The following is a 20,034-nucleotide window of genomic DNA, read 5'->3' as shown; positions in this document are numbered from 1 at the left end:
TAAGGTGGATTTTTAGACTTCCATACGAGTCACCTGTCTGTTAAGGTGGGGCACTGTATGACATACACTATAGTACAAGTACAGTATAATTACAATACTGTAACTACTGTAGTGACGACATGGACACTATTGATGCATTTCATCTTCCTATTTAGCCCAAGGAGCTTTCGTGGGGGCCATGCCTGGTGCATCTCCTCCAGGAACACTTGAGCCCGGAGCTCTGGTGGGAGGCAATGCAGTTGCACCAGGAGCTCCAGTAGTGCCAGAAGCACCCCCACTAGCCCTGTCCTCTCTCTCCTCCTTCTCTCTCGCTGCACGCTGACCGTCTCGACGAGCTAGACGCTCCACAGTCTCCATTGGCATACCTCTTGGGCCCATAAGTGGCAAACGAGCATGAGGAGTAGTCTGCGGTTCCTTCTTGGACTTGAATCCAAGGGGAAGCTTGGGCTTGACGGGCTCTTCGTCCTCCACCTTGGAGTAGGGCAGGTCGTTACCTTCAGTATCCTTCCAGGGATATAGCTCTGAACCAAAGTAAAAGTGCTGGACAACAGGGAACTTTCCCAGAACTTCTGCAATGTACATTTTGATCATTCCTGAGTGGATCTTAGCCCAGGTGGCAATTCCAGAAATATCGTAGAGGATGGGGGAGTGCTCATAGAAGGGGCCAGACTTGATATCGTAAATGAAGGCAATAGCTGCAAAGTACAGGTTGGTAGTCTTTTGCTGCTGGACGATTCGAGGATTCATGACACTCGAAGGGGGACACTCTTTATCGTACTTTGTGGGAACCAGAAGGGTAGATGCAGTTACTGATCGTGACACCTTCTGAGCCGATCCAAGAATGTAAGGGAGATGGGAGTGGTCATCCAAACCCCAAACTCCGTGAGATCCAGCAGGTTCCAGAGAGTATGTCATGATAAGTTTTCTGACAAGCACAAAGTATGTCTCAAAGATGAAGAGCACGTCTGGAGCAGGCAGATCTGTTTCCAGGAGACCCAGTTTCTGAAGGCCCCCCACAAATGCCATGAATGAGAGCTCATGGCCTGTTCCAAAATCCAGACGCTGTTTCGAGCCCATTCCCCCGTGGAGGTAGTATTGTAGCTCGATAATCGAGTCCTTGTTGATGCTAGGGAACGCCTCTGTCAGTAGAGCTGTAGTTTGGGCCTCCATCTTGTCATGCCAGTCTCTAACAGCGACGTTTCCAAATCGCCGAGGGCCCTCCAGCGGTGGCGTTTCGTCAATAAGAGCACTGAGTTTGCGACACAAAGTGACGAGAGCCTTGGAACTGGCCGCTAGCTCGTCTTCATTGGGGGGCAGAAGATGCTCTTGAACTGTAGACGAGTACTTGTCCAGTAACGAGATGATGGTGGCGTAAGGCTGAGATCGCTTGAAGGAGTCGACATCGGCGGCCGAAGAAATGCGTTTCTGAGGTTCACTGAAAGTCATTCTTGTTGAACACGAAGCTGTATGAAGAGATGAGTTGTATGTCCAAGTGTGATGATAAGCCTGTATGGTTATGCACAGTGAAACTTTGGCAGTGTCGGTGCGGAAGATGGTGGGATGATAGTGGTAGGTGGATGGAAAGTGAGCAGACCGAAATAGACTGCCTGAGAGTAGACAATTGCAATAATGTAGCTCGTTTCCCTGATTTTTTCTTCAATTGATGAAGAAGGGGGCCTCCAATGACCAGTTGGGGGCCTGCTGAATCTAGGTTCGGTCTACCTCCACAACTTTTGGTCTCTCGAATGTGAATTTATCAAACAAATATGTAGTCAATTTTGTTTCTGGTACAATCAAATGGATGTGAGAATAACTTGCTGAAAAATTGTCACTATTGGCCCACATCAACCGAGAGAGGGCTTCTCCTCCATTGCCTAACTAATGTGAACTACAACTTCAATAATACAGTTAACAGCTACTTAAGTAAAACACAGCAAGCTTCTTTTGGGAGGATTTCTGTATGAATCGAAGCACATTTTTTTACACATTCCCATTCAATGTCTCATCAAGAAGTCACCAAAGCTATCAAATGTTACATTATCCACTCCTCTCCGTCTTTTATCACCGTAATCACAATCTGTTCAGAATTGGTTAAGCTTTGTGCATGCATGTCATTCCAAACTTTTATCAACATCCAAAACATCTTCAGTGGCATCACCAAAAAAAACATCAACAATGCTTACGTGGTCTCTGGAGCTGTTTGATCGGCTGCGGGACACGATGCAGACACTGTCCAAGGAGCTCCACGACGACGATGTGGACGCCAACAACCTTCGGAAGATGCTGAACGAGGTCTCGTACCTGAAGGATGACTTTAAGATGTCTCTGGACAATCCGAAACAGAGTGCTTCTGATCGGGAGACTATCCAGAAGGGTGAGTATTGCAGGAACGACGACTGTGGTTCCAGATGGCGGAAAAATTCGGCGCGTGATTGGCGGGATTGGGTGGTGTAACAAGGGAGGTGATGGAAGCTCGTCACCAATCAGGACATGGAACCGGGTCCATGACACGTTGCTGTGCGGCGTCTCCTTGATCAGATCCCTCGGACTGCTTTATCTGTACCAGCTGCTATCTTATTCGCGCTGTGATGGAGAACATGACTCCCGGCAAAGGTTGCCATGACACCCTACTAACTCAGGAAAATACACATTTGGAGACGATGAACGTCAACTCTCTCCTGAGTTTATCGAGGGAACGCTTCTCATCGCAGATGAGCTTCAACTAAACGAAGCAGCTGCTGCAGAGCTCGTCGAGTACGCCATCTCTTCTCGACAAGGCTCCGACATGTCTCTCAGTGAAGCTGCAATCTACGCCTACTACACACGTCGACAACGTATACTCGACACAGTTCGTTTCCTATATTTTTGGATTCATGAGGAGAAGGATAAGCCCGAATTGATTAGCGAGCTCAAGAAGATCGCAGCTGTTATTGGACCCCACAAGGAAGTGTTCGACAAGTGCGTCGACAACATGTCCAAGGATGTAAATGCTCTGAAGGATCTGGACGAAAAGGAGAAGCAGGGAGTCTTTCTGGGCCGAAACCAGGACCCTAAGTTCGAGGCGACACTCAAACTGCGGCGGGACTTCATTCTGCAGGAACATGAGGATCTGGGCCAAACCATCACTGTGTTGATTCTGTCCGAGAAGCTCGATTTCGACTCCATTAAGAAGCTGATTACCGCTGCTTCTTCGCTTCGAGCATATAACACCCTGCTTTTGCATCACGTGCCTGCTTTGCTGTCCGTCTTCGGTCTGATTGAAGCCGACAATATCCAGCGACTCTCTGTTGGCGACACTCTCAAGCTCCGAAGCGACCTGTTCAGCAAGTCAATTGAGTGGGGCATTCCTACATTCCAGCGGTTCATCCAGCTTGCATTTCTTGCAGGATTAGCTGCCCTGGCACGTTCAGACGAAGGTCTCAGTTCTCAAGTGAACTTCACACGCGACATCCTCGATGTCTGTCGAGAGGCTATCGACGAGGGTGCTCTGGAGTTTGGATACGCATTGGCAACTGACACTGCTGCATTCAACGTCCGAAACGTGTTCTACGATATGCGGCCTGCTCTACAGCAGCGAGTGCCCGAGTTCAAGTTTCTGCGACGACTGTCGGCTGATTTCGAGGTACTCTGGACCCGTCAGATGCAGTGGTTCATTAGCACGTTCATTTCACATCTTCCCGACTTGCTCAAGCAGATGAAACAGTCCGAAGAAGACACTTTCCTGGCCAACGAGGCCGTATCTGATCCCGACCTTCAGCTTCAAGACGATGTGGGACGTGATCTGGAACGGTTCTACATGATGGTGTCAAATCTTTACGATGGCCACCCTGATGCTGCTTTGGATTACTGGGTTGATGGCGAGAGTGATCTGTACGGTTTTGTGGATTGGGCTTCTCATTTCGCCGACTCTCCTCTCATGGCTGCTACTGCCACAAACATGCTGGCTTCTCTATCTACTGGTCCCGAATGTGCATCCAACGCCCACCGATTTTTGGCTGCTGAGTTGCCCAAAACCAGAAACCCTAGACTCACTTGGCATCAGGTTCTGGACGCTTTCGACTTCTACGTCGATGCTCTTTCCCCCCAGGTTCCTGAGCGTGGAACCACCACAATGCCCAATGCGCTGGTTCAAGTCGCTGCCCCTGTGCTAGACAGACAGGCCACGATGATGATTGAGGCATACATGCACTTGGTTTCGCAGGTGCTGGCATACTCCCCTGAGGCAAGAGAATACCTTTTCGAGGCCGGCTTGGTAGATCGAGTGTTTGGATTGCTGACAGTTGAGACTGGAGTAACTGGAATTGTCCTGGAAGCTCTGTCCGGTCTAGCAGTTGATGCCCCTCTGGAGGTCAAGCGACTCCTCTGGACTCGTCTGGACGCCTGGGCTTTTCAGTCTGTTTACTACACAGCCGATGGACGAATCCTCAACAACAACTTGTCTCCCCGTGAGCGACTTCAGGGTCTCATCACCGATCTTCAGAGTGCTGTTGGATTCTCCAAGCTCGTTGAACGGCTCATGTACCCTGTCGTCGATATTGGTGGAGATCCTATTGTGCCTGCTCTTCCTTTCCCATTCGAGCTGGGTGCCAACTACAGATTCCCTGGCGTCTGGGTGTATGTTAACTACATGCTGGAGGATATTCTCTACTACTCTTCCGTCGCTCAACTAGAAGAGAGTCAAAAAATGATCCTGCAAATCACTTGTTTCAACTTCGCAAAGAGTTGTCTCAGACTCTTCAACCCCGACACAATCAGACTTGCCGCAGCGGCTGGTGTGTCTCTTGACAAGATTATGGACAACGACCTGACATTCAAGCAATACCTCATTGCTCATCCTTGTCCTCTGGCCATGGCTTTGATTTTCAACGAAAAGCTGTACACCATTATTCTGGGTCTGTGTGAGACGTCAGCTGATATGTCTTCTAACCTTGCTCGGTACGAGATTGAGCGAACTGCATGTGCTCTGGCTATTGTCGATCTGGTGTTCAGCATGGAGGAAAACTTCATCGACAACATGCTGCCTGTTCTGCAGGAGATGAGCAAGAAGAACGACCAGATCATCAGCAACATGAGTGTACATTCGTTCGAGGAGGCCATTCTCTTCCGGATGACTGTCATTCCCCATCTAGCCCATCACATGGCGTCTGCCAATGCTGGCATTGCTGCTACCTCTTTCAGCATTCTGTCTCGAGTTTCTCAATCGTCCCTGTTCAACGACAACGATGGACGAATCGCCACGAGCCTGGAGCCCCAGAACCGTCTGCTGCGAGCATTCAAGACATACTCTGACGCCCAGAAGATCAAGTCTGGCATTGTGGAACAACTCGAGCGACCCTTCGACGACTACGAGCACGAGCATCACAAGGCTACCGGTCTGGAGCTCAAGCTGTCGATTCTGCAATTCATTTCTTCTAACCTGGGCCGTGATTCCGCTGATGCTACCGTTGCTCATTTCCTGCTCGGATTTGCAATCAACGGAGACGGCTCTCTGGCTGCCGACAACGGCACTTATGGTGTTGCCAATCGAAACTCCGTCTTTGGGGTCATTCTCTCTCAGCTCACTCAGTCTGTTGCCAATATTGACCCTTGCAACGTCTTCCTTGACTCGGCTGAATTCGCTGCTGAATGCGCAAAGGTCGTGATGCATTTGTGTCGGAACCAAAACTCGGCTGCCATCACGTTAAGAATTTTGCGAGACTTTGGCTTCTTCGCCCAGATTCTCGCTGAGGAGCCTGTCACCGACAGACAGACTCTCTGGAACGGACAGGTGCTCGACATGAAGAAACATTTTATCATGAGTCCTGCTCCTGCAGCTTTCTCTTCTTTCTTCCACCACAGAACTGCTCTCTTCGAGTACTTTAGTATGGAGGTCCACGCTTCTGCTGTCAAGGGTTCGTTGTCTGTCGTAAAGCGGTACCTGGACTCCCTGGTGACTCTTGACAAGAAGCCCCAGTGGCACTACGCTGCTTCTCAGATCTCCACAACTGCTCTTTCGTTCCTGGATGTTCTTGAGTTCCAATGGGACACTCGGATCAGCACCCAGCCTGATTTCGGACTCTTCTCGTCCATCAACCGAGAGTATGTGGACAAGACTTTCGGCAAAGACAAGCTGATTGACATCTACGGTCTGCTGACGAAGCTTTACCAGCTTCGAGCTTATGAGCTGACCAAGACTGGTTTCGTTACTGAGGACGAGATCCCCATGTTGGATGCCCAAATGGACGAGCTTCTCGAATTTGAGATGGGCGTGCGAGCTAGTGGGCGAATGCGACAGCGACAGCTAGATTTCCTCAACTCGTGGTGCCAGTTGGTTCTCATTTTGCTCAACGACTGTGAGATGAACGCTCCCGATCGGTCTGTTTTCATCCTGGAGGCTCTACAGAAGATTGTGCCCAAGCTCGGATACTACGCTTCTTCTGACTCGGACTTTGCTGAGGTTTTAGCATCTCTCCTCTGCTCTCTGTTTGAAATGTACAGACGAGACATTGAGGCGATGAACTCCTCTGCTGGTCGAGACAGATCCCACGCTCTGTTCAGAGCCTGCATTGGAGCCATCAGAACGCCGGTTTCCACCCCCACACTCCGTTCCGACCTGTACATCATCTGCCACAAGTACCTTGAGTCGGCGGCCTCAAACCCTTCTCTGTTGAAACAAAACTACCAGGTGGTGCGTACTTCGGGAGACAAGTTGCTTGAGACTGTTTGTTCCGACGCCATTTCCGGAACCACACACCAGAGAACATTGGCTCTCATGTTCCTAGAGTCTTTGGCCTCCCTGTGTACCAGAACTGAATCTCCCTTCGTCCTGGACTGTCTGGTTCGATACAACCTGCTATTGTTGCTGGTTCGAAGCCTGAAGACTACCGACCAGCTGATTCATTCCACTTCTGAGCAGTTGCCTCTCGACAAGATCATGTCTGAGGTTACAGCTTTCCGAGCAGTCATGTTTTTCCTGCTTGAGATTGCGCAGACTCGAACTGGAGCCTTCCAGGTCGTGCAATGTGGCATTTTTCAGACCCTTCATGAGTGTCTTTTCCTCAACACTGACCCTGACGTTGGCATCCAGCTGGCTACTAAGGAGGCCAAGAAGGACAAGACGGTGGACCCCGTAGAGCTGTACTACCAGATCCTGACTCCTGTTCTGCGTCTGCTTACAGCCATTGTTCTTTCCATGGGATCGGAAAACCATGTGACTATTGAGCGGGTTGGCACCATTCTGCGAGACAGACGCCATCTAGTGGTGGCTCTGTTCAAAAAGGACGTACTCAACAAGTCTCAGTACAAGGAGGATGACTTGGAAAAGAAGAGCGGCAAGAAGAAGCCGCTGATTGGCACCGACAGTCTTGTTGATGCTGCCAAGCTGTTAACGGTGTTGGTTACTCTCACTGATGCTTTCAAATAGACACACACATAATTATACATTTATTATTGATTAACCCAAGCTGAGCTGACTCTCTTCCTCCACTAACCCTACGTAAACTCATCAACAGCAAAGAAAGCTCCGAGAACTCCGTATATTAATATTGTGAGTCGTAAATTATATTTCTTCAATTGAATTGAGCGCCTGGATCTCTCTTTCAAAACACTTCTCCATCAACTGCTCCCCTCTGGAACACTGAATTTGCACTCCTGGCTGACTTTTGTCTAACAAAATCTCAAGTAACTGGAAATTCGACAATTCGTGTAGAGACGACTTCAGTGCAGACTCTTCTGATAACGAGATTTGTGCCTGGGAGGTTTCTTCATGGTATAATATCAGAATAACCGATAGATGACCTGAATAGTGTCGACGCAACTGTCATAGCAACAAGACTAGCGATTGCAGAGACTAAGAAAACACCGGTTCCAGGGGTCCTCATCAGGATGAAACGAATGGGACACAATAAGAACCAGCAAGACGAAAATCACACAATCACAATAGCTACAATTCCCTTTAGACTCAATATATATATTGTTTATTACACTAAATTGCGACCTGGGACAGACTCGTGGCTAGCCAGTTGACCTGCCCCTGGGTAACGTAAGCTACTGGATTAGCTCGAAGTTTACTTCTTACCCTGGTTGGCAACCGCAGCGGCACCGGCAGCGGCGGCCTCGGGGTCGAGGTACTCGGCGGCCTTGGTAGGCTTGAGGTTGTCATCAAGGTCGTAGACCAGGGGGATACCGGTGGGGATGTTAAGGGCGGCGATATCGTCATCGGAGATACCGTCGAGGTGCTTGACGAGAGCTCGGAGGGAGTTTCCGTGGGCAGCAATGAGGACGGTCTTGCCGGCCTTAAGGTCGGGGACAATGTCGGAGTTGTAGTAAGGAAGGAGTCGGTCAATCACGAGCTTCAGAGACTCGGTCTTGGGCAGAATATCCTTGGGGATGTCCTGGTATCGCTCGTCGTTGTACTGAGACCACTTGTCGTCGTCAGCGATAGGGGGAGGAGGGACGTCAAAAGATCGTCGCCAGAGCTGGAACTGCTCGGGGCCGTACTCGGCGAGAGTGGCGGCCTTGTCCTTGCCCTGCAGAGCGCCGTAGTGTCGCTCGTTGAGTCGCCACGATCGCTTGGTGGGGATCCACAGTCGGTCGGCCTCATCCAGAGCAATGTTGGCGGTCTGGATGGCTCGAGAGAGCTCGGAGGTGTAGAGAATCTGGGGCTTGAGACCGGACTCCTTGAGCAGAGTACCGGCTCGCTTGGCCTCGGTGTGGCCGAGCTCGGAGAGCTTGACGTCGACCCATCCGGTGAACAGGTTCTTCTCGTTCCAGTCGGACTGGCCGTGTCGCAGCAGAATCAGTTTAGGCATTTTTGTATGTGTTTTGGTGATGTCACGAAAAGGACGACGCAGCATAGATATATATGGACGTGGAAACTAGGAGAAGGAACCTTATTGCTGATCCGTAAAATTATCGTGGAAAGAGGTGGGGAGGGAAGATATGGGTATGGGGAGATGCAGAAGCGACAAAACACGCAAATCGGAGCCGTCAACCTCACAAATATCGCCAATTCCTCCCCCATAGCTCCCCAAACAGCCCGTTGAGCGCTTTTGCCCTACCCTCTCCAGTCCAAAAAAACCCTATTGTCTGGTGACGTCTCCTACTCATGCACCTCGTGGTTGCTGTATAACTGGGGACTCCACGATCCGAGGTCAATTAGGCCACGTGACACCCAATTGTGTCGCTCGCACCTCAATTGAAGACTAAGCTCGTTCCACCACCTCAATTGAACCCATATGAGCACCAATCGCCCTCACCGCAACATAAAACGCTCCTCATAGACTAGTGCTATCCAAACGCTATTATGACGTGACGCTGAATAGGGTTGCGCTTAAACGAGGACAGTTGTCTTATTTTGGGGCAAGGTTAGGGCATCGAGGCAGTCCGTAACTGTCAGTAATTGCATTGTATCTTCCCCTTTGTCACGGACTTGCCCCTGACACTGGTTGGTTGTGTCACATTTGTCCTCAAACAGTGGTTCACGCCTTGATTTGATCTGAACCCAAAACCTGAGTGAGCACATGGAGAAGGTTAAAAACAAACCACTCTCAACGGATGCAACCCAAACCCTAGTGAACTGTGACTGCGAATGGGTCGTAATCTGTGGTTGGTACGAGACGTTAATAATCTGTGTCACGTGAGAATTAATGAGGTATCGCGATATATATAATATATTATATATTTTATATTTTTTTGGAGTTTTTTGACAAGAGCTTGAGAACGAGTTTTGGTGTATTCTTTAATTTACTGTAAAGTGAAGTATGGAAGATACTGTCGCTACTGTACATACTGTAAAGGTTGTCAAGGGTGCCTGCTGTGCCAGAGACCATAACAGTCCACTCCTCCAATTCGTTTGATAGCGTACGGTGAGGTGGGGAGTGTACAAGTACTGGTTAAGAATGTACAAGTACTCGATGAGGATTTTCAACTACAGTACTCGTACTCGTACAGCACTGGAATTGACATGTCTTCATTCCAACAACGCCTTATCTGACAACAAGAGCTGTGGTGGGGCTGTTCAAAGAGCTGAAGTTATATCCCAAGTACATCAAGTACAGTACTTACCGTAATTGCAAGTATGTTTTTTAGGCTGTCTACGGTTTTCGATAGTGAGTAGCGACAGTAGCTACATACTGGTGACTACAATACAGTCAGAAAAAGCACAGGGTCATCAAGTAATGAGAGACGCAGGTATCAACTGCAGAATATATAACCCATTCCCGGTAAAATATTGCTACAATTTCTTTCCATTGCCTACATACTCCCTGCTTACACTGTTGTGTGTTCACCATCTCACCTCCCCAGCAACACACGAAAGTTTGATTTTTTGTGCATACATATCGAAAAACATCTTTAGCATCACCACACAAAAACACATCCAACATGAGCAGCGGATTCTCGTTTGGAGCCAACACTGGTAAAACTGGCGGAGGATTCAACCTGGGCAACAATGCCTCTTCTGGTACCACCGGATCGGGATCCACCGGCTTCTCGTTTGGAGCTGGTAACAACAACAACAAAACCACAAACAACACCAACACATCCGGAGGCACTGGCGGTCTTTTTGGAGGAGGTGCCGCAGCTGGAGGAGCTGCCAAGCCCTCGTTATTCAGTGCCTCTGGCGCTTCTGGAGCTGGAGCTGGAGCTGGAGCTGGAGCTGGAGCGTCATCTGCTCCCAAGTTTAGTTTCGGTGCCACTCCTTCTGCTTCTACTCCTGCTGCATCGTCGACTGCCGCCCCTGCGGCCTCTGGAGGTCTGTTTGGAGGAGGAGCCGCTTCTTCCAAGCCCTCGTTTGGAGGATTCGGTGCTGCTAAGACCGACGATAAGCCTGCTGCTCCTGCCGCATCTACTGGAGGATTCTCGTTTGGAGCCAAGCCTGCCGACGCTGCTGCCGCGCCTAAGCCTTCCTTTGGAGGTTTTGGAGCAACCAAGACGGAAGACAAGCCCGCTGCTGCTTCTACTGACTCTGCTGCAAAGCCCAGCTTCAGCTTTGGAGGAGCCACCAAGACTGAGGCTCCCAAACCTGCTGCCACCGGAGGATTTTCTTTTGGTGCAAAAACCGAAGAGAAGAAGGATGAAGCTCCCAAGCCTGCAGCAACGGGCGGTTTCTCTTTCGGAGGTGCCAAGACTGAGGAGAAGAAGGATGATACTGCTAAGCCTGCTCTAAGCTTTGGAGGAGCCACCGCTGGAGCTCCCGCCGCCGGTACTACTGCCGCTGGCACCACAGGTACCGCTGCTCCCGCTGCTCCCGCTGCTGGAGGCCTATTTGGAGCCAAAAAGGACGATAAGAAGGAGGACGGAAAGACCTTGCCTTCTTTAACTGCTGCTCCTGCCACCTCTGCTGCTTCTATGGCTTCCAAGACCCCCGTGGCGTCGGCTCAGCCCGTGTCCACCTCCAACCTCAAGAACAAGTCAATGGAAGATATCATTTCCAAGTGGACCACAGAGCTGTCAACCCAGTCGGAAGAGTTCAGACAGCAGGCTCAGGATATCATGGAGTGGGACAAGGTGCTTGTAGACAACGGCGACAAGATCTCCGACATTTATGCCAAGGTGATCCAGACAGAACAGACACAGACCAAGGTGGACCAACTGTTGCAGTACGTCGGCAAGCAGCAGGACGATCTGGAGAGCCTGCTAACAGGTTACGAGGAGGAGGCTTCTCGTCTACTGGGCGATCTGGCTGGCACTGATGGTCTTCAGCCCGTGGACCAGGAGCGTGAGAACGCTTACAACCTTGCTGAGGATCTGGGTATCAAGCTGGAGAGCATGGGTGGCAACCTTTCTTCTGTGATTGAAGAGGTGAACAAGATTTCCAACGACATCAACAACTTCCATCGAGATGATGCTCTGACCCAGATTGTCAAGATTCTCAACTCCCATCTCTCGTCTCTGCAGTGGATCGACTCCAACACCCAGAGTTTGGAGCAGAATATTGAGGCCATCAAGCTGCTGGAGAAGCAGGTCAACTCTCGAATGTACGGTAGATAGGAGGACAGCCAGGTGGATGATTTCTAAGTAATGGATGATGTAATTTTATGGCTTCACAAACATAGACAGACTGATTCTGGTTATGTCGCTGTAGCATGGCTTGTTGAGTGCTTTTTGCTACTAGTGAGCATCCACTATGATATAAACACAAAGTGCCTCGGACAACAACAGGTACAATACAGCATACTTGTATGTACAATTCTTCAGACACAGGGTATACACATAATCTCGTTAATTAAATAAAATTGCTCTTGTACTTCTCCACAATCACTCTTCCACAACCTCGATAGTCTCCAGTCGCTTTCCGGCGTTCTTGAGCTTCTTCACGTTCTTAATCTTGGCCAGTCGGCGCTTCCACTTTCGGTTGGTGTGGACACTCTTGATACTCTCGCCTTCATCACCAACCTCAGCGTCGAACTGGACCTTGGGGGGTCTGTACAGTCTGAGAAGCAGAGATGAGCAAATGACCGAGACGGAAGACAGAGCCATAGCCAGAGAGGCCCACACAGGATCCAGACGAGAGTTGTTATAAGGGTAGATGACACCAGCTGCAACAGGAATACCAATGCAGTTGTAGACCAGAGCCCAGGCAAAGTTGAGTTTGATTCGTCGGAAGATGGCACGGGAGAGATCAAAGAGAGTAAGAACCGAAGTCAGTTCCGATCGCATCAGGACAAACTTGGCCGACGACATGGCGATATCAGCTCCAGAGCCAATAGCAATACCGACGTCTGCAGTAGACAGAGAAGGGGCATCATTGACACCGTCTCCAACCATGGCAACGATAGCTCGACCGGTTGATTTGCCAGAACGGGCTGAAACGGCAGTCTTCTGGAGCCACTGGACCTTAGCTGCCTTTTCCTGAGGCAACACTCCACCAATGACATTGTCGGCAGGAATTCCGATACGAGCAGCGACAGCATTGGCGGTGATCTGGTTGTCTCCAGAGATCATCCAGGTCTGGATGTTCTGCTCCTGAAGAGCCTTGAGAACCGAGGGAGTCTCGGGTCGAATCTTGTCCTCCGCAGAGATAATGAGAGCCAGAGCAAAGTTACCCCCGTCCGGTCTAAGAGCCATCAGCATGACAGACTTTCCCTCGGTCTTCCATCGATGCAACAGGGCAGCGTCTTCATTGGAGATGGCGGCGTTGTTCTCCTCAATAAGACGCTCATTTCCGAACAAGAACTCAGTGACACCAGCCTGGCCAAGAGAAGAAGTCTTGGGAACAGAAAGAGAACCCTTGAGACCCTTACCGGGAACCTCTTCAACTGTAACTGAGTATCCCGGAAGCTCAATGTTCATGTCGGTTACGTGGTTGACAACAGCAACAGCCAGAGGGTGGCCAGACTGCTGCTCAATGAGCTTAGCTAGGAAGAAGATCTCCTTGGTGTCGTATGAAATCACCTTCTCGTCGGTGATCTTAGGCTCTCCTCCTTCAGTCAGGGTTCCGGTCTTATCAAAACAAACAACATCGACTTTGGCTCCCTCCTGGAAGGCCTCTCCTCCACCTCGTGCAAGAATACCGTATTTGGCAGCTAGTCCAGTGCCCACAAAAAGAGCAGTCGGAGCAGCAAGACCAATACCACAAGGGCAGGCAACAACAAAGACAGAGATGGCGAATTGAAGTGACCAGACAACCCATCCTCCGAGATCAATGTCGAGGTAGTGGGGAGGAAGAGAACCGGTGGTGCCAAGAGCAAGCCAAATGATCCAGGTGATGATGGCGAGAGAAGTGACAATGGGAACAAATACAGACGTCAGTCTGTCAGCAACTCTCTCAATGGGTGCTCGGTGAAGCTGACCCTCTCGGACAACATTGACAATCTGGTCCAGAAGAGAGCCTCCCTCCAGAGCCATGACCTTTGCAATCAGAGAACCAGAGCCGTTATTGACGGTACCAGCAAAGATCTGGTCACCCTGGCCATGACGAACGGGTCGACTTTCACCTGTTAGAGCAGACTCATCGAAGGTAGAGCCACCCTGGACGACAATACAGTCGGTGGGTGGAGTCATTCCTGGAAGAACACGAATGTAGTCACCAATCTCAAGATAGTCAACGGAGACTTTGTCGTCACCAGAGTAGGTAGTATGCTCCTCCTCCTCTTCATCACTCTCCATCTTGCCCTCTTCAAAGTCGACCTTCTCTTTAGCCAGGGCTCCGTCTTCAGCGAACACAAGGATGGCTTCCTTAGGACGCAGATCAGATAACAGGGAGATTGCAGAAGCAGCTCGGGCCTTAGAGTAGGCCTCTAGACATCGACCGATAAGCAAGAACATGGTCAGGAACACGACAGAGTCAAAGAAGGTGGTATGGTAGCCCATCTCCTCGTCCCCCTTACCATGTTCTTCTCTGTTGGGGGACTTGGCTGCCAGAATCAGAAGGGCAAGTGAAGTCCAGTAGGAAACGTTGACACCGAGACTCATCAGCATGTCCATGGATCCAAACTTGAAGAACCGTCGCTTCCAAGACACTCCAGGGCGCCACAGGTTTCTAATCTCCTTCACTGCCTTGATATGAAAGACATCAGCGGCAAAGAAGTAAATGGGAGTAGCGAGAATCAGGAGAGCCCATGTGACTCGGGATGCACTGCCAGCCCAGGCAGATTCATCGATGTACATTCGGAAGGGGTGGTCCTTCTTGAGCAGAGACATGCCGACAATACCAAGAATGAATGTAGGAATGGCCACAGCAACAGAAAGTGCCAGTCGGAAGAATAGACGCACCTGCTCGTGCTTCTGGAGCTTGGCTGATCGTTCCTCGAGAGTCATGGGGTGCACGATAGACAGGGTGAACTGAGGAGAAAGGTCTTGCACCTTTCGGATAATGTGTCGAATAGTAACGTTGGGGAGCTCAGGCTTGTATGTGAACTTGACAAAAGGATGATCGAGAGCAACGGGATCATCAACAACCATAGCTTGGCCATATGAAGACAGTGCATTGTTAATGTTGTCAGGACAGTGGTCACAGAACATGCCGTCGATAGCCAGGTTGACAGTTCGAGTCATCTCCTCGACACGCTTGGATTCGGTATCTTCGACAGCATGGATGTCACAGTCATATCCAGAGTCCTCGATGGCTTCAACAACCTTGGGAAGCCATTTCTTGTCAGCAATGATGATGTCAGCACTATTGGACATGAGGGAAACAGTGACACAGTCCACACCCTCAATGTCCTGAACTGCTGCAACAATTTGGTTGACGCAGGCAGCACAAGTCATACCTCCAATACTAGCAGTCACCTTGTATGCCTTGGTGCTCTTCACAGGAGCCATCTCGACAAGATCACACATGTAGCCCATTCCACGAATGCACTCCTGGATCTTTGTGGCGGTGGTTTTGTTGTTGATAATGACCACAGCGGATTTGTTCATCAGGTCGACGGCAAAAGTATCGAGCGATGGAAACTGAGCCTTGACAGTCTCGGTGATTTGGTTAGAACACGAGACACAAGACATGCCACCAATGGCAAATGTGGTCTTGAACTCGGTAGCTGTGGCGGGGGAGTTCTCTCCGATGATTGTAGGTGCTTCATCTGAGTCTTCTGATTCCTTGTGTTTCTCATCGCGGCACGATTCGCAGTGTTTCTTGTGTCGTTTCTCCTTCTGTCCTCCATCGAACAGCGCACTCTTGAACTGTCTGAACCAGCCAGGTTTGGCCACAATCTCGTCCACGTTCATGTCCTCCACATCGTATCCAGACGCGAGCAGCCGGTCGACCACTCGTCTGATACCCTTGGAGTCGAGCTTGCCTTCATCAGGGACCAGGGTGACTTTTCCTTCAGCCACAGACACGAACACCTGCCAAGAAGGGGGAATCACGGGAGCCAGAGCCTCCTTGACCGACGTTTCGCAACTCGAACAGTGCAGGTTCGAAACTTCAAAGACGTAGGAATCCATTGTTTGTTTTTGGTTATCTCATACGGCTGGGCTCCGATATATATGTGTTTTTACAGACGTTGTGCCATCTAGGGTCATTTAAATTTGAGTTTGAGACTTGCATTTTTGCGTTACTTGTGCTGCACGGCTGGTAGCGAAAAGTGCGCAACTTGAAGTGAATGTAGAAAAACAACCAGCCGGTAGATTTGAATGGCGAGAGTTTTAGGGGATTTGAAACGTCCAGAGTATTTATAATAAGTTGCAATAACCAATCATGGATGCATTTATCGCTACCTACGGCTCCCTTCTCGCTATCTCTCGCCTATGGCAACCCTAAACAAAGTTATCAGATCTCTAGTACAATGAAACCTTGTCATGTCGGGAAAATAGACGGAGATTTTGCGAAGAAATCCCAGTAGAAAACAAATCACATAGCTGTTTAAATCACGTGTATTCAAGTTGGTTTATTTTTTGTGAAAGGTCTTTACACCCATATCTGACCGTTCTACATCCACTTTTATTTCTTCTGATCTGCACCACGCGAATTGTGCTACTGGCAAAGTCTATACAGTAACTGCCAGTGGCACATCACACGGCGCTGACAAATGTCGCCCCCAGGCGGCTTTACCGCATATACGAAGCAGAGCTCTTTGTGCGGGGCGGGGTTCAATCCATTTCTTTGTGCTTTGTAATCATCTGATAGCCACGAGCTTTCAGAACATTCTAGCGGCTCTTCATTGTATGTACTGTAGCTCCGATCTAACAAACAAGACTATTGTAGACAGGTACAGAGCCAGTAGCTGCAAGTAGCAATTCAAACACTCCTAGTCTATCAGGATTAACGAAGTCATATTACTGAAAGTGATTGAAAGTACGCCTTTGAAGCTGCGGCAACACCTACTGATTTCACACAGACCACGTACATTCGGTAGTTGTAGTTCCAAGTATATCTTTCTGACTATCTAATACTTGATTAGTATTATCCCTTGACTACAGTAGCAACTCACACTACAAGCACCAGTCGCTAATTATTAGTGCAGTATCCAGTACAAGAACAAGTATCAGTACAGTACAGTATGTAGTCAGACGTATGTTTGATACCGCTGTTTTTTTTACGCAAAGCTTCATTCTAGAGAACTACACGCAAAAGTCACTCCTTGGTCATTTGCGAAACCCCTGTACTTCTCCTACTCGTACTTGTAGACACAGTCTGAGGTTCTCACTGCTGATGATCACGATGATCCCCCTACAGTATGGACATAAATCTCGAGTAGTGCAAAATTGGAGCTATAATTTGAATATTACCATCAAATGATCATTAATACACCCATAACCGGCCACTATACGTAAGGCAGCACATTGGCATTCCTCTTAGTTTAGTTTCCTTGATTGTTGCATTTGAATGGCCCACCTACGCAGAACAAGCATTCCTCCACCTTTGGCTCCTCTTGGCACCTCTTGGCAGTAAAGTTCAGGTGTTTTTGCTACTCGCCAGATCCCATGAGATTGTCAGAGTTTACGTGTCTCATCCCCAAAAAACCCACATGCCACAGAATCAAGTTCCACTGGTCGGCTCATCCCCTTCGACCCACTTACTGCACAACAATAACCCTTAAATATTCATAACTAATAAAATGTACTTCTCAAACAACAGGCTACTTCTGCTCACGGCTAGCCTCGACCCAAATATCGTCCTCGGACTCAAACTCGCTATCCTCAAGTCGAATCTGGCCATCGTAAGCTTCATTGTCATGCTGGACCTCGGGCATGGAGACAGAAGCCATGGGAGGAGGAGGAGGAGGAGGGTCGTCGACAGCCTGTCCCTGTCTGCTGGCAAAGTACTGCTTCCAGTACTGCTTGTAGTACTCGGAGACCTCGATCTTGTGCTTCTCGGCCTCGGAGAGTCCCTTTCTGTTAGATCGCGAGGATCTGCCTGATCGACCGGATCGTTCAGAACGTCCAGAACGCTCGGAACGCTCAGAGCGCTCAGAATGACGGGATGAAGGAACCTCTGAAGCGTGTGAATGTCGAGAGGAAGCAATGACCTCGGCCAGCTCGGCGGCCTCGGTCATCTCCGCAGCGTCAAGGTCAACAATCTCACGCTCCGGAGGAGGGCCATAGTGGCCCTCGCTACTCACGGGGGCTGTGGGCATGAGCTCATCGGCCAGAGTCGTGCCGGCGGGAGGAATGAAGGCAAACGGCCGCTCAACCATATGGCCAGGAGGGGGCCCAGTAGGGGGGCCATATTGCGAGGGAGATGGAGCCGCGGCGGTCTGGTTCAAGGCATGGAAATGGGGTCCTGTGGAGGTGGAAGATCCCATAACAGGCCGAGAAGGAGGGGGTGTGGGCACAGGACGTGTGTGGTGTCCCATCATGGGACCCAGGATGTGGGTGTTACCGGGTCCATGGACGTGCCCATGACCATGTCGTCCTCCATGATGACCGTGTCGACCTCCGTGTCGATGTCGCTTCTCCTGATCGAACGATTTGGGGAAGTCGTCACCACGTCGCTTGGGCTCGTCGCTGAGGCCGTGGTTGTGCCGGCATGAACCAGGGTGGTAAGCGTGAGCCCCAGGAGCGTGTCGAGGTCTCCAAAGGTCATGAGAGCCACGGCCATCACGCGACGGCTCTGTTCTGGGCGCAGCAGAGGCAGAGGCAGAGGCAGAAGTAGCCTCGGTGCCGTCTTCGGTGGCATCAGTAACATCGGTGCTGTCAATAATGGGGACATCCAGGTTAAGCGCCTCGAACAAATTATCGAGGGTGAACTGCTTGTCGCCTACACAGACCCGGAAGTTCTTCTCTCGGGCCTTAGCGGCAGCCTGGGCAGCAGCCTCGAGCCCGTGCTGCTGCAGACGACTCATGTGGTCCTGCACGCTCTGCTGTAGATCGGGCTCGAAGGTGTTAAAGAGTCTCTGGATCTCCTCGCCAATAGGTCGCAGCTCTGTGTTGGCAAATGACACCACGTTGGTGATGATACGCTGTAGAATCTCCCAGAAGGCAGGGAGAGGGGGTCTTTCGGTCTGTTGGCTGTGTCGAGATCGCTCTTCCTCCCGAGGACCAGGCACGCTGACGGGCGGGTCGTCTGTGTAAAAGTCCATGTTTTTGTCTCTCCAGAAGGTCTCTTTAGCGTTGGGGGTGAGAGTGAAAACGGGAATGGGAAGGCCGTTGAAATGCGCCTGGGCAATGAGCAAATGAAGCATCTCCTCGCTCTCGACGGGGTTCATTTCGCCGGTGGCGGAGGACTGGTGCTTCAGAGGCACTCCATAGGCCTCCACAATGTTGTCGTAGATTCCTCGGGGGAAGTTTCGAGTGGGGCCCGAGTTTCCGGACACGTAGAAAGGAGGCAGGCTTTGAGAGGCGTCGAAGTCGTCGTCCTCCTCCTCCGAAGGAGTGTCTTCTTCTTCCTCCTGTTCAACCGAGTTCTCGCGCGAATGCTGATTCTCGGCTCTTCCGTACTCGGGGAAGTCTGCAAAGCCGGAGTTTCGGTCAACCCGCACACGACGCTGGTTGTTCCGCTGGTGTTCTTCTGCCCGTCGCAATTTGGCCCGGGCTTCAGCGTAGAACTCTTTGGCGGCGTCGTCGGACGATTGCCGTCTATGGTGGTCATTTCGGGACCCCTTTTTGATTTTCATGTTTCAAAGTGGTCAACAGGTTGAAAGGTGAGGGTGGAGCTGATAGAGGCGGTCTTATGTGTATAGATAAAGTTGGTGGCGAACGGTTCACCTGCACCCCACATGAAAGATGGTGTGTGTAGCGGGATATAGATGTGGTGAGCCTAAAAGATTTTTGACAAATGGAAAAAATTAACGGGAATATACAGATCCTTTAATTTCGCTTAATCGGGTTTTTCCACCATTATGATATACAGCAAATTCTGAGTAGCCGAGAACGAAAACCTCTCGCCACCTGCTAGAACAAGGCCATTGTGAAGAAGCTAATTATTGCGCCTAGTCTGTCTGTCGGTTGGTGTCTTCGGAACGAGGGTCTTGGAGGAAGATGCATCTAAAGTGAATGGCCCCGGTCTTTACACACACGAACTGAGACAGTGAAAAAAACACATTCTGGAATCTGTTGAGTGAGTGGCGACAGCCGGGGCTATAAATACAATACACACACGCGTGTAGCTCTAATAAGCACACAAGTCGCCTTAGCTACTACAGTATCAGCATTGATCTTCAGTGATCTTCA

General features: G+C 50.1%; 6 protein-coding genes across 6 annotated transcripts; 2 read left to right on the top strand and 4 right to left on the bottom strand.

The window, feature by feature from the left end:
• Positions 1–147: 147 nt before the first annotated feature.
• Positions 148–1,446, bottom strand: YALI1_B04212g (uncharacterized protein; the record flags this gene model as incomplete). The annotated part of the gene is made up of 1 exon (XM_500437.3): positions 148–1,446. One exon carries the CDS (start codon positions 1,444–1,446, stop codon positions 148–150), a length of 1,299 nt encoding a protein of 432 aa, XP_500437.1.
• A 729-nt stretch (positions 1,447–2,175) lies between these two features.
• Positions 2,176–7,402, top strand: YALI1_B04200g (uncharacterized protein; the record flags this gene model as incomplete). The annotated part of the gene is made up of 2 exons (XM_500436.3): positions 2,176–2,374; positions 2,640–7,402. 2 exons carry the CDS (start codon positions 2,176–2,178, stop codon positions 7,400–7,402), a joined length of 4,962 nt encoding a protein of 1,653 aa, XP_500436.3.
• A 643-nt stretch (positions 7,403–8,045) lies between these two features.
• YALI1_B04138g (uncharacterized protein) lies at positions 8,046–8,834 on the bottom strand (the record flags this gene model as incomplete). The annotated part of the gene is made up of 1 exon (XM_500435.3): positions 8,046–8,834. The coding sequence occupies one exon, from the start codon at positions 8,832–8,834 to the stop codon at positions 8,046–8,048; it is 789 nt and encodes a 262-aa protein (XP_500435.2).
• Positions 8,835–10,362: 1,528 nt separating this feature from the next.
• On the top strand, positions 10,363–11,970 carry YALI1_B04123g (uncharacterized protein; the record flags this gene model as incomplete). The annotated part of the gene is made up of 1 exon (XM_500434.3): positions 10,363–11,970. The coding sequence occupies one exon, from the start codon at positions 10,363–10,365 to the stop codon at positions 11,968–11,970; it is 1,608 nt and encodes a 535-aa protein (XP_500434.3).
• Positions 11,971–12,237: 267 nt separating this feature from the next.
• YALI1_B04068g (uncharacterized protein) lies at positions 12,238–15,867 on the bottom strand (the record flags this gene model as incomplete). Its single annotated transcript, XM_500433.3, has 1 exon — positions 12,238–15,867. One exon carries the CDS (start codon positions 15,865–15,867, stop codon positions 12,238–12,240), a length of 3,630 nt encoding a protein of 1,209 aa, XP_500433.3.
• A 1,634-nt stretch (positions 15,868–17,501) lies between these two features.
• Positions 17,502–19,478, bottom strand: YALI1_B04032g (uncharacterized protein; the record flags this gene model as incomplete). Its single annotated transcript, XM_500432.3, has 1 exon — positions 17,502–19,478. One exon carries the CDS (start codon positions 19,476–19,478, stop codon positions 17,502–17,504), a length of 1,977 nt encoding a protein of 658 aa, XP_500432.3.
• Positions 19,479–20,034: the final 556 nt, after the last annotated feature.

The sequence above is a fragment of the Yarrowia lipolytica genome, chromosome 1B (assembly GCF_001761485.1).
Source record: "Yarrowia lipolytica chromosome 1B, complete sequence".
In the NCBI taxonomy this organism is placed as follows: domain Eukaryota; kingdom Fungi; phylum Ascomycota; class Dipodascomycetes; order Dipodascales; genus Yarrowia; species Yarrowia lipolytica.
The sequence above is the reverse complement of the archived record's forward strand: the minus strand, read 5'-3'. Positions and strand labels throughout refer to the sequence as shown.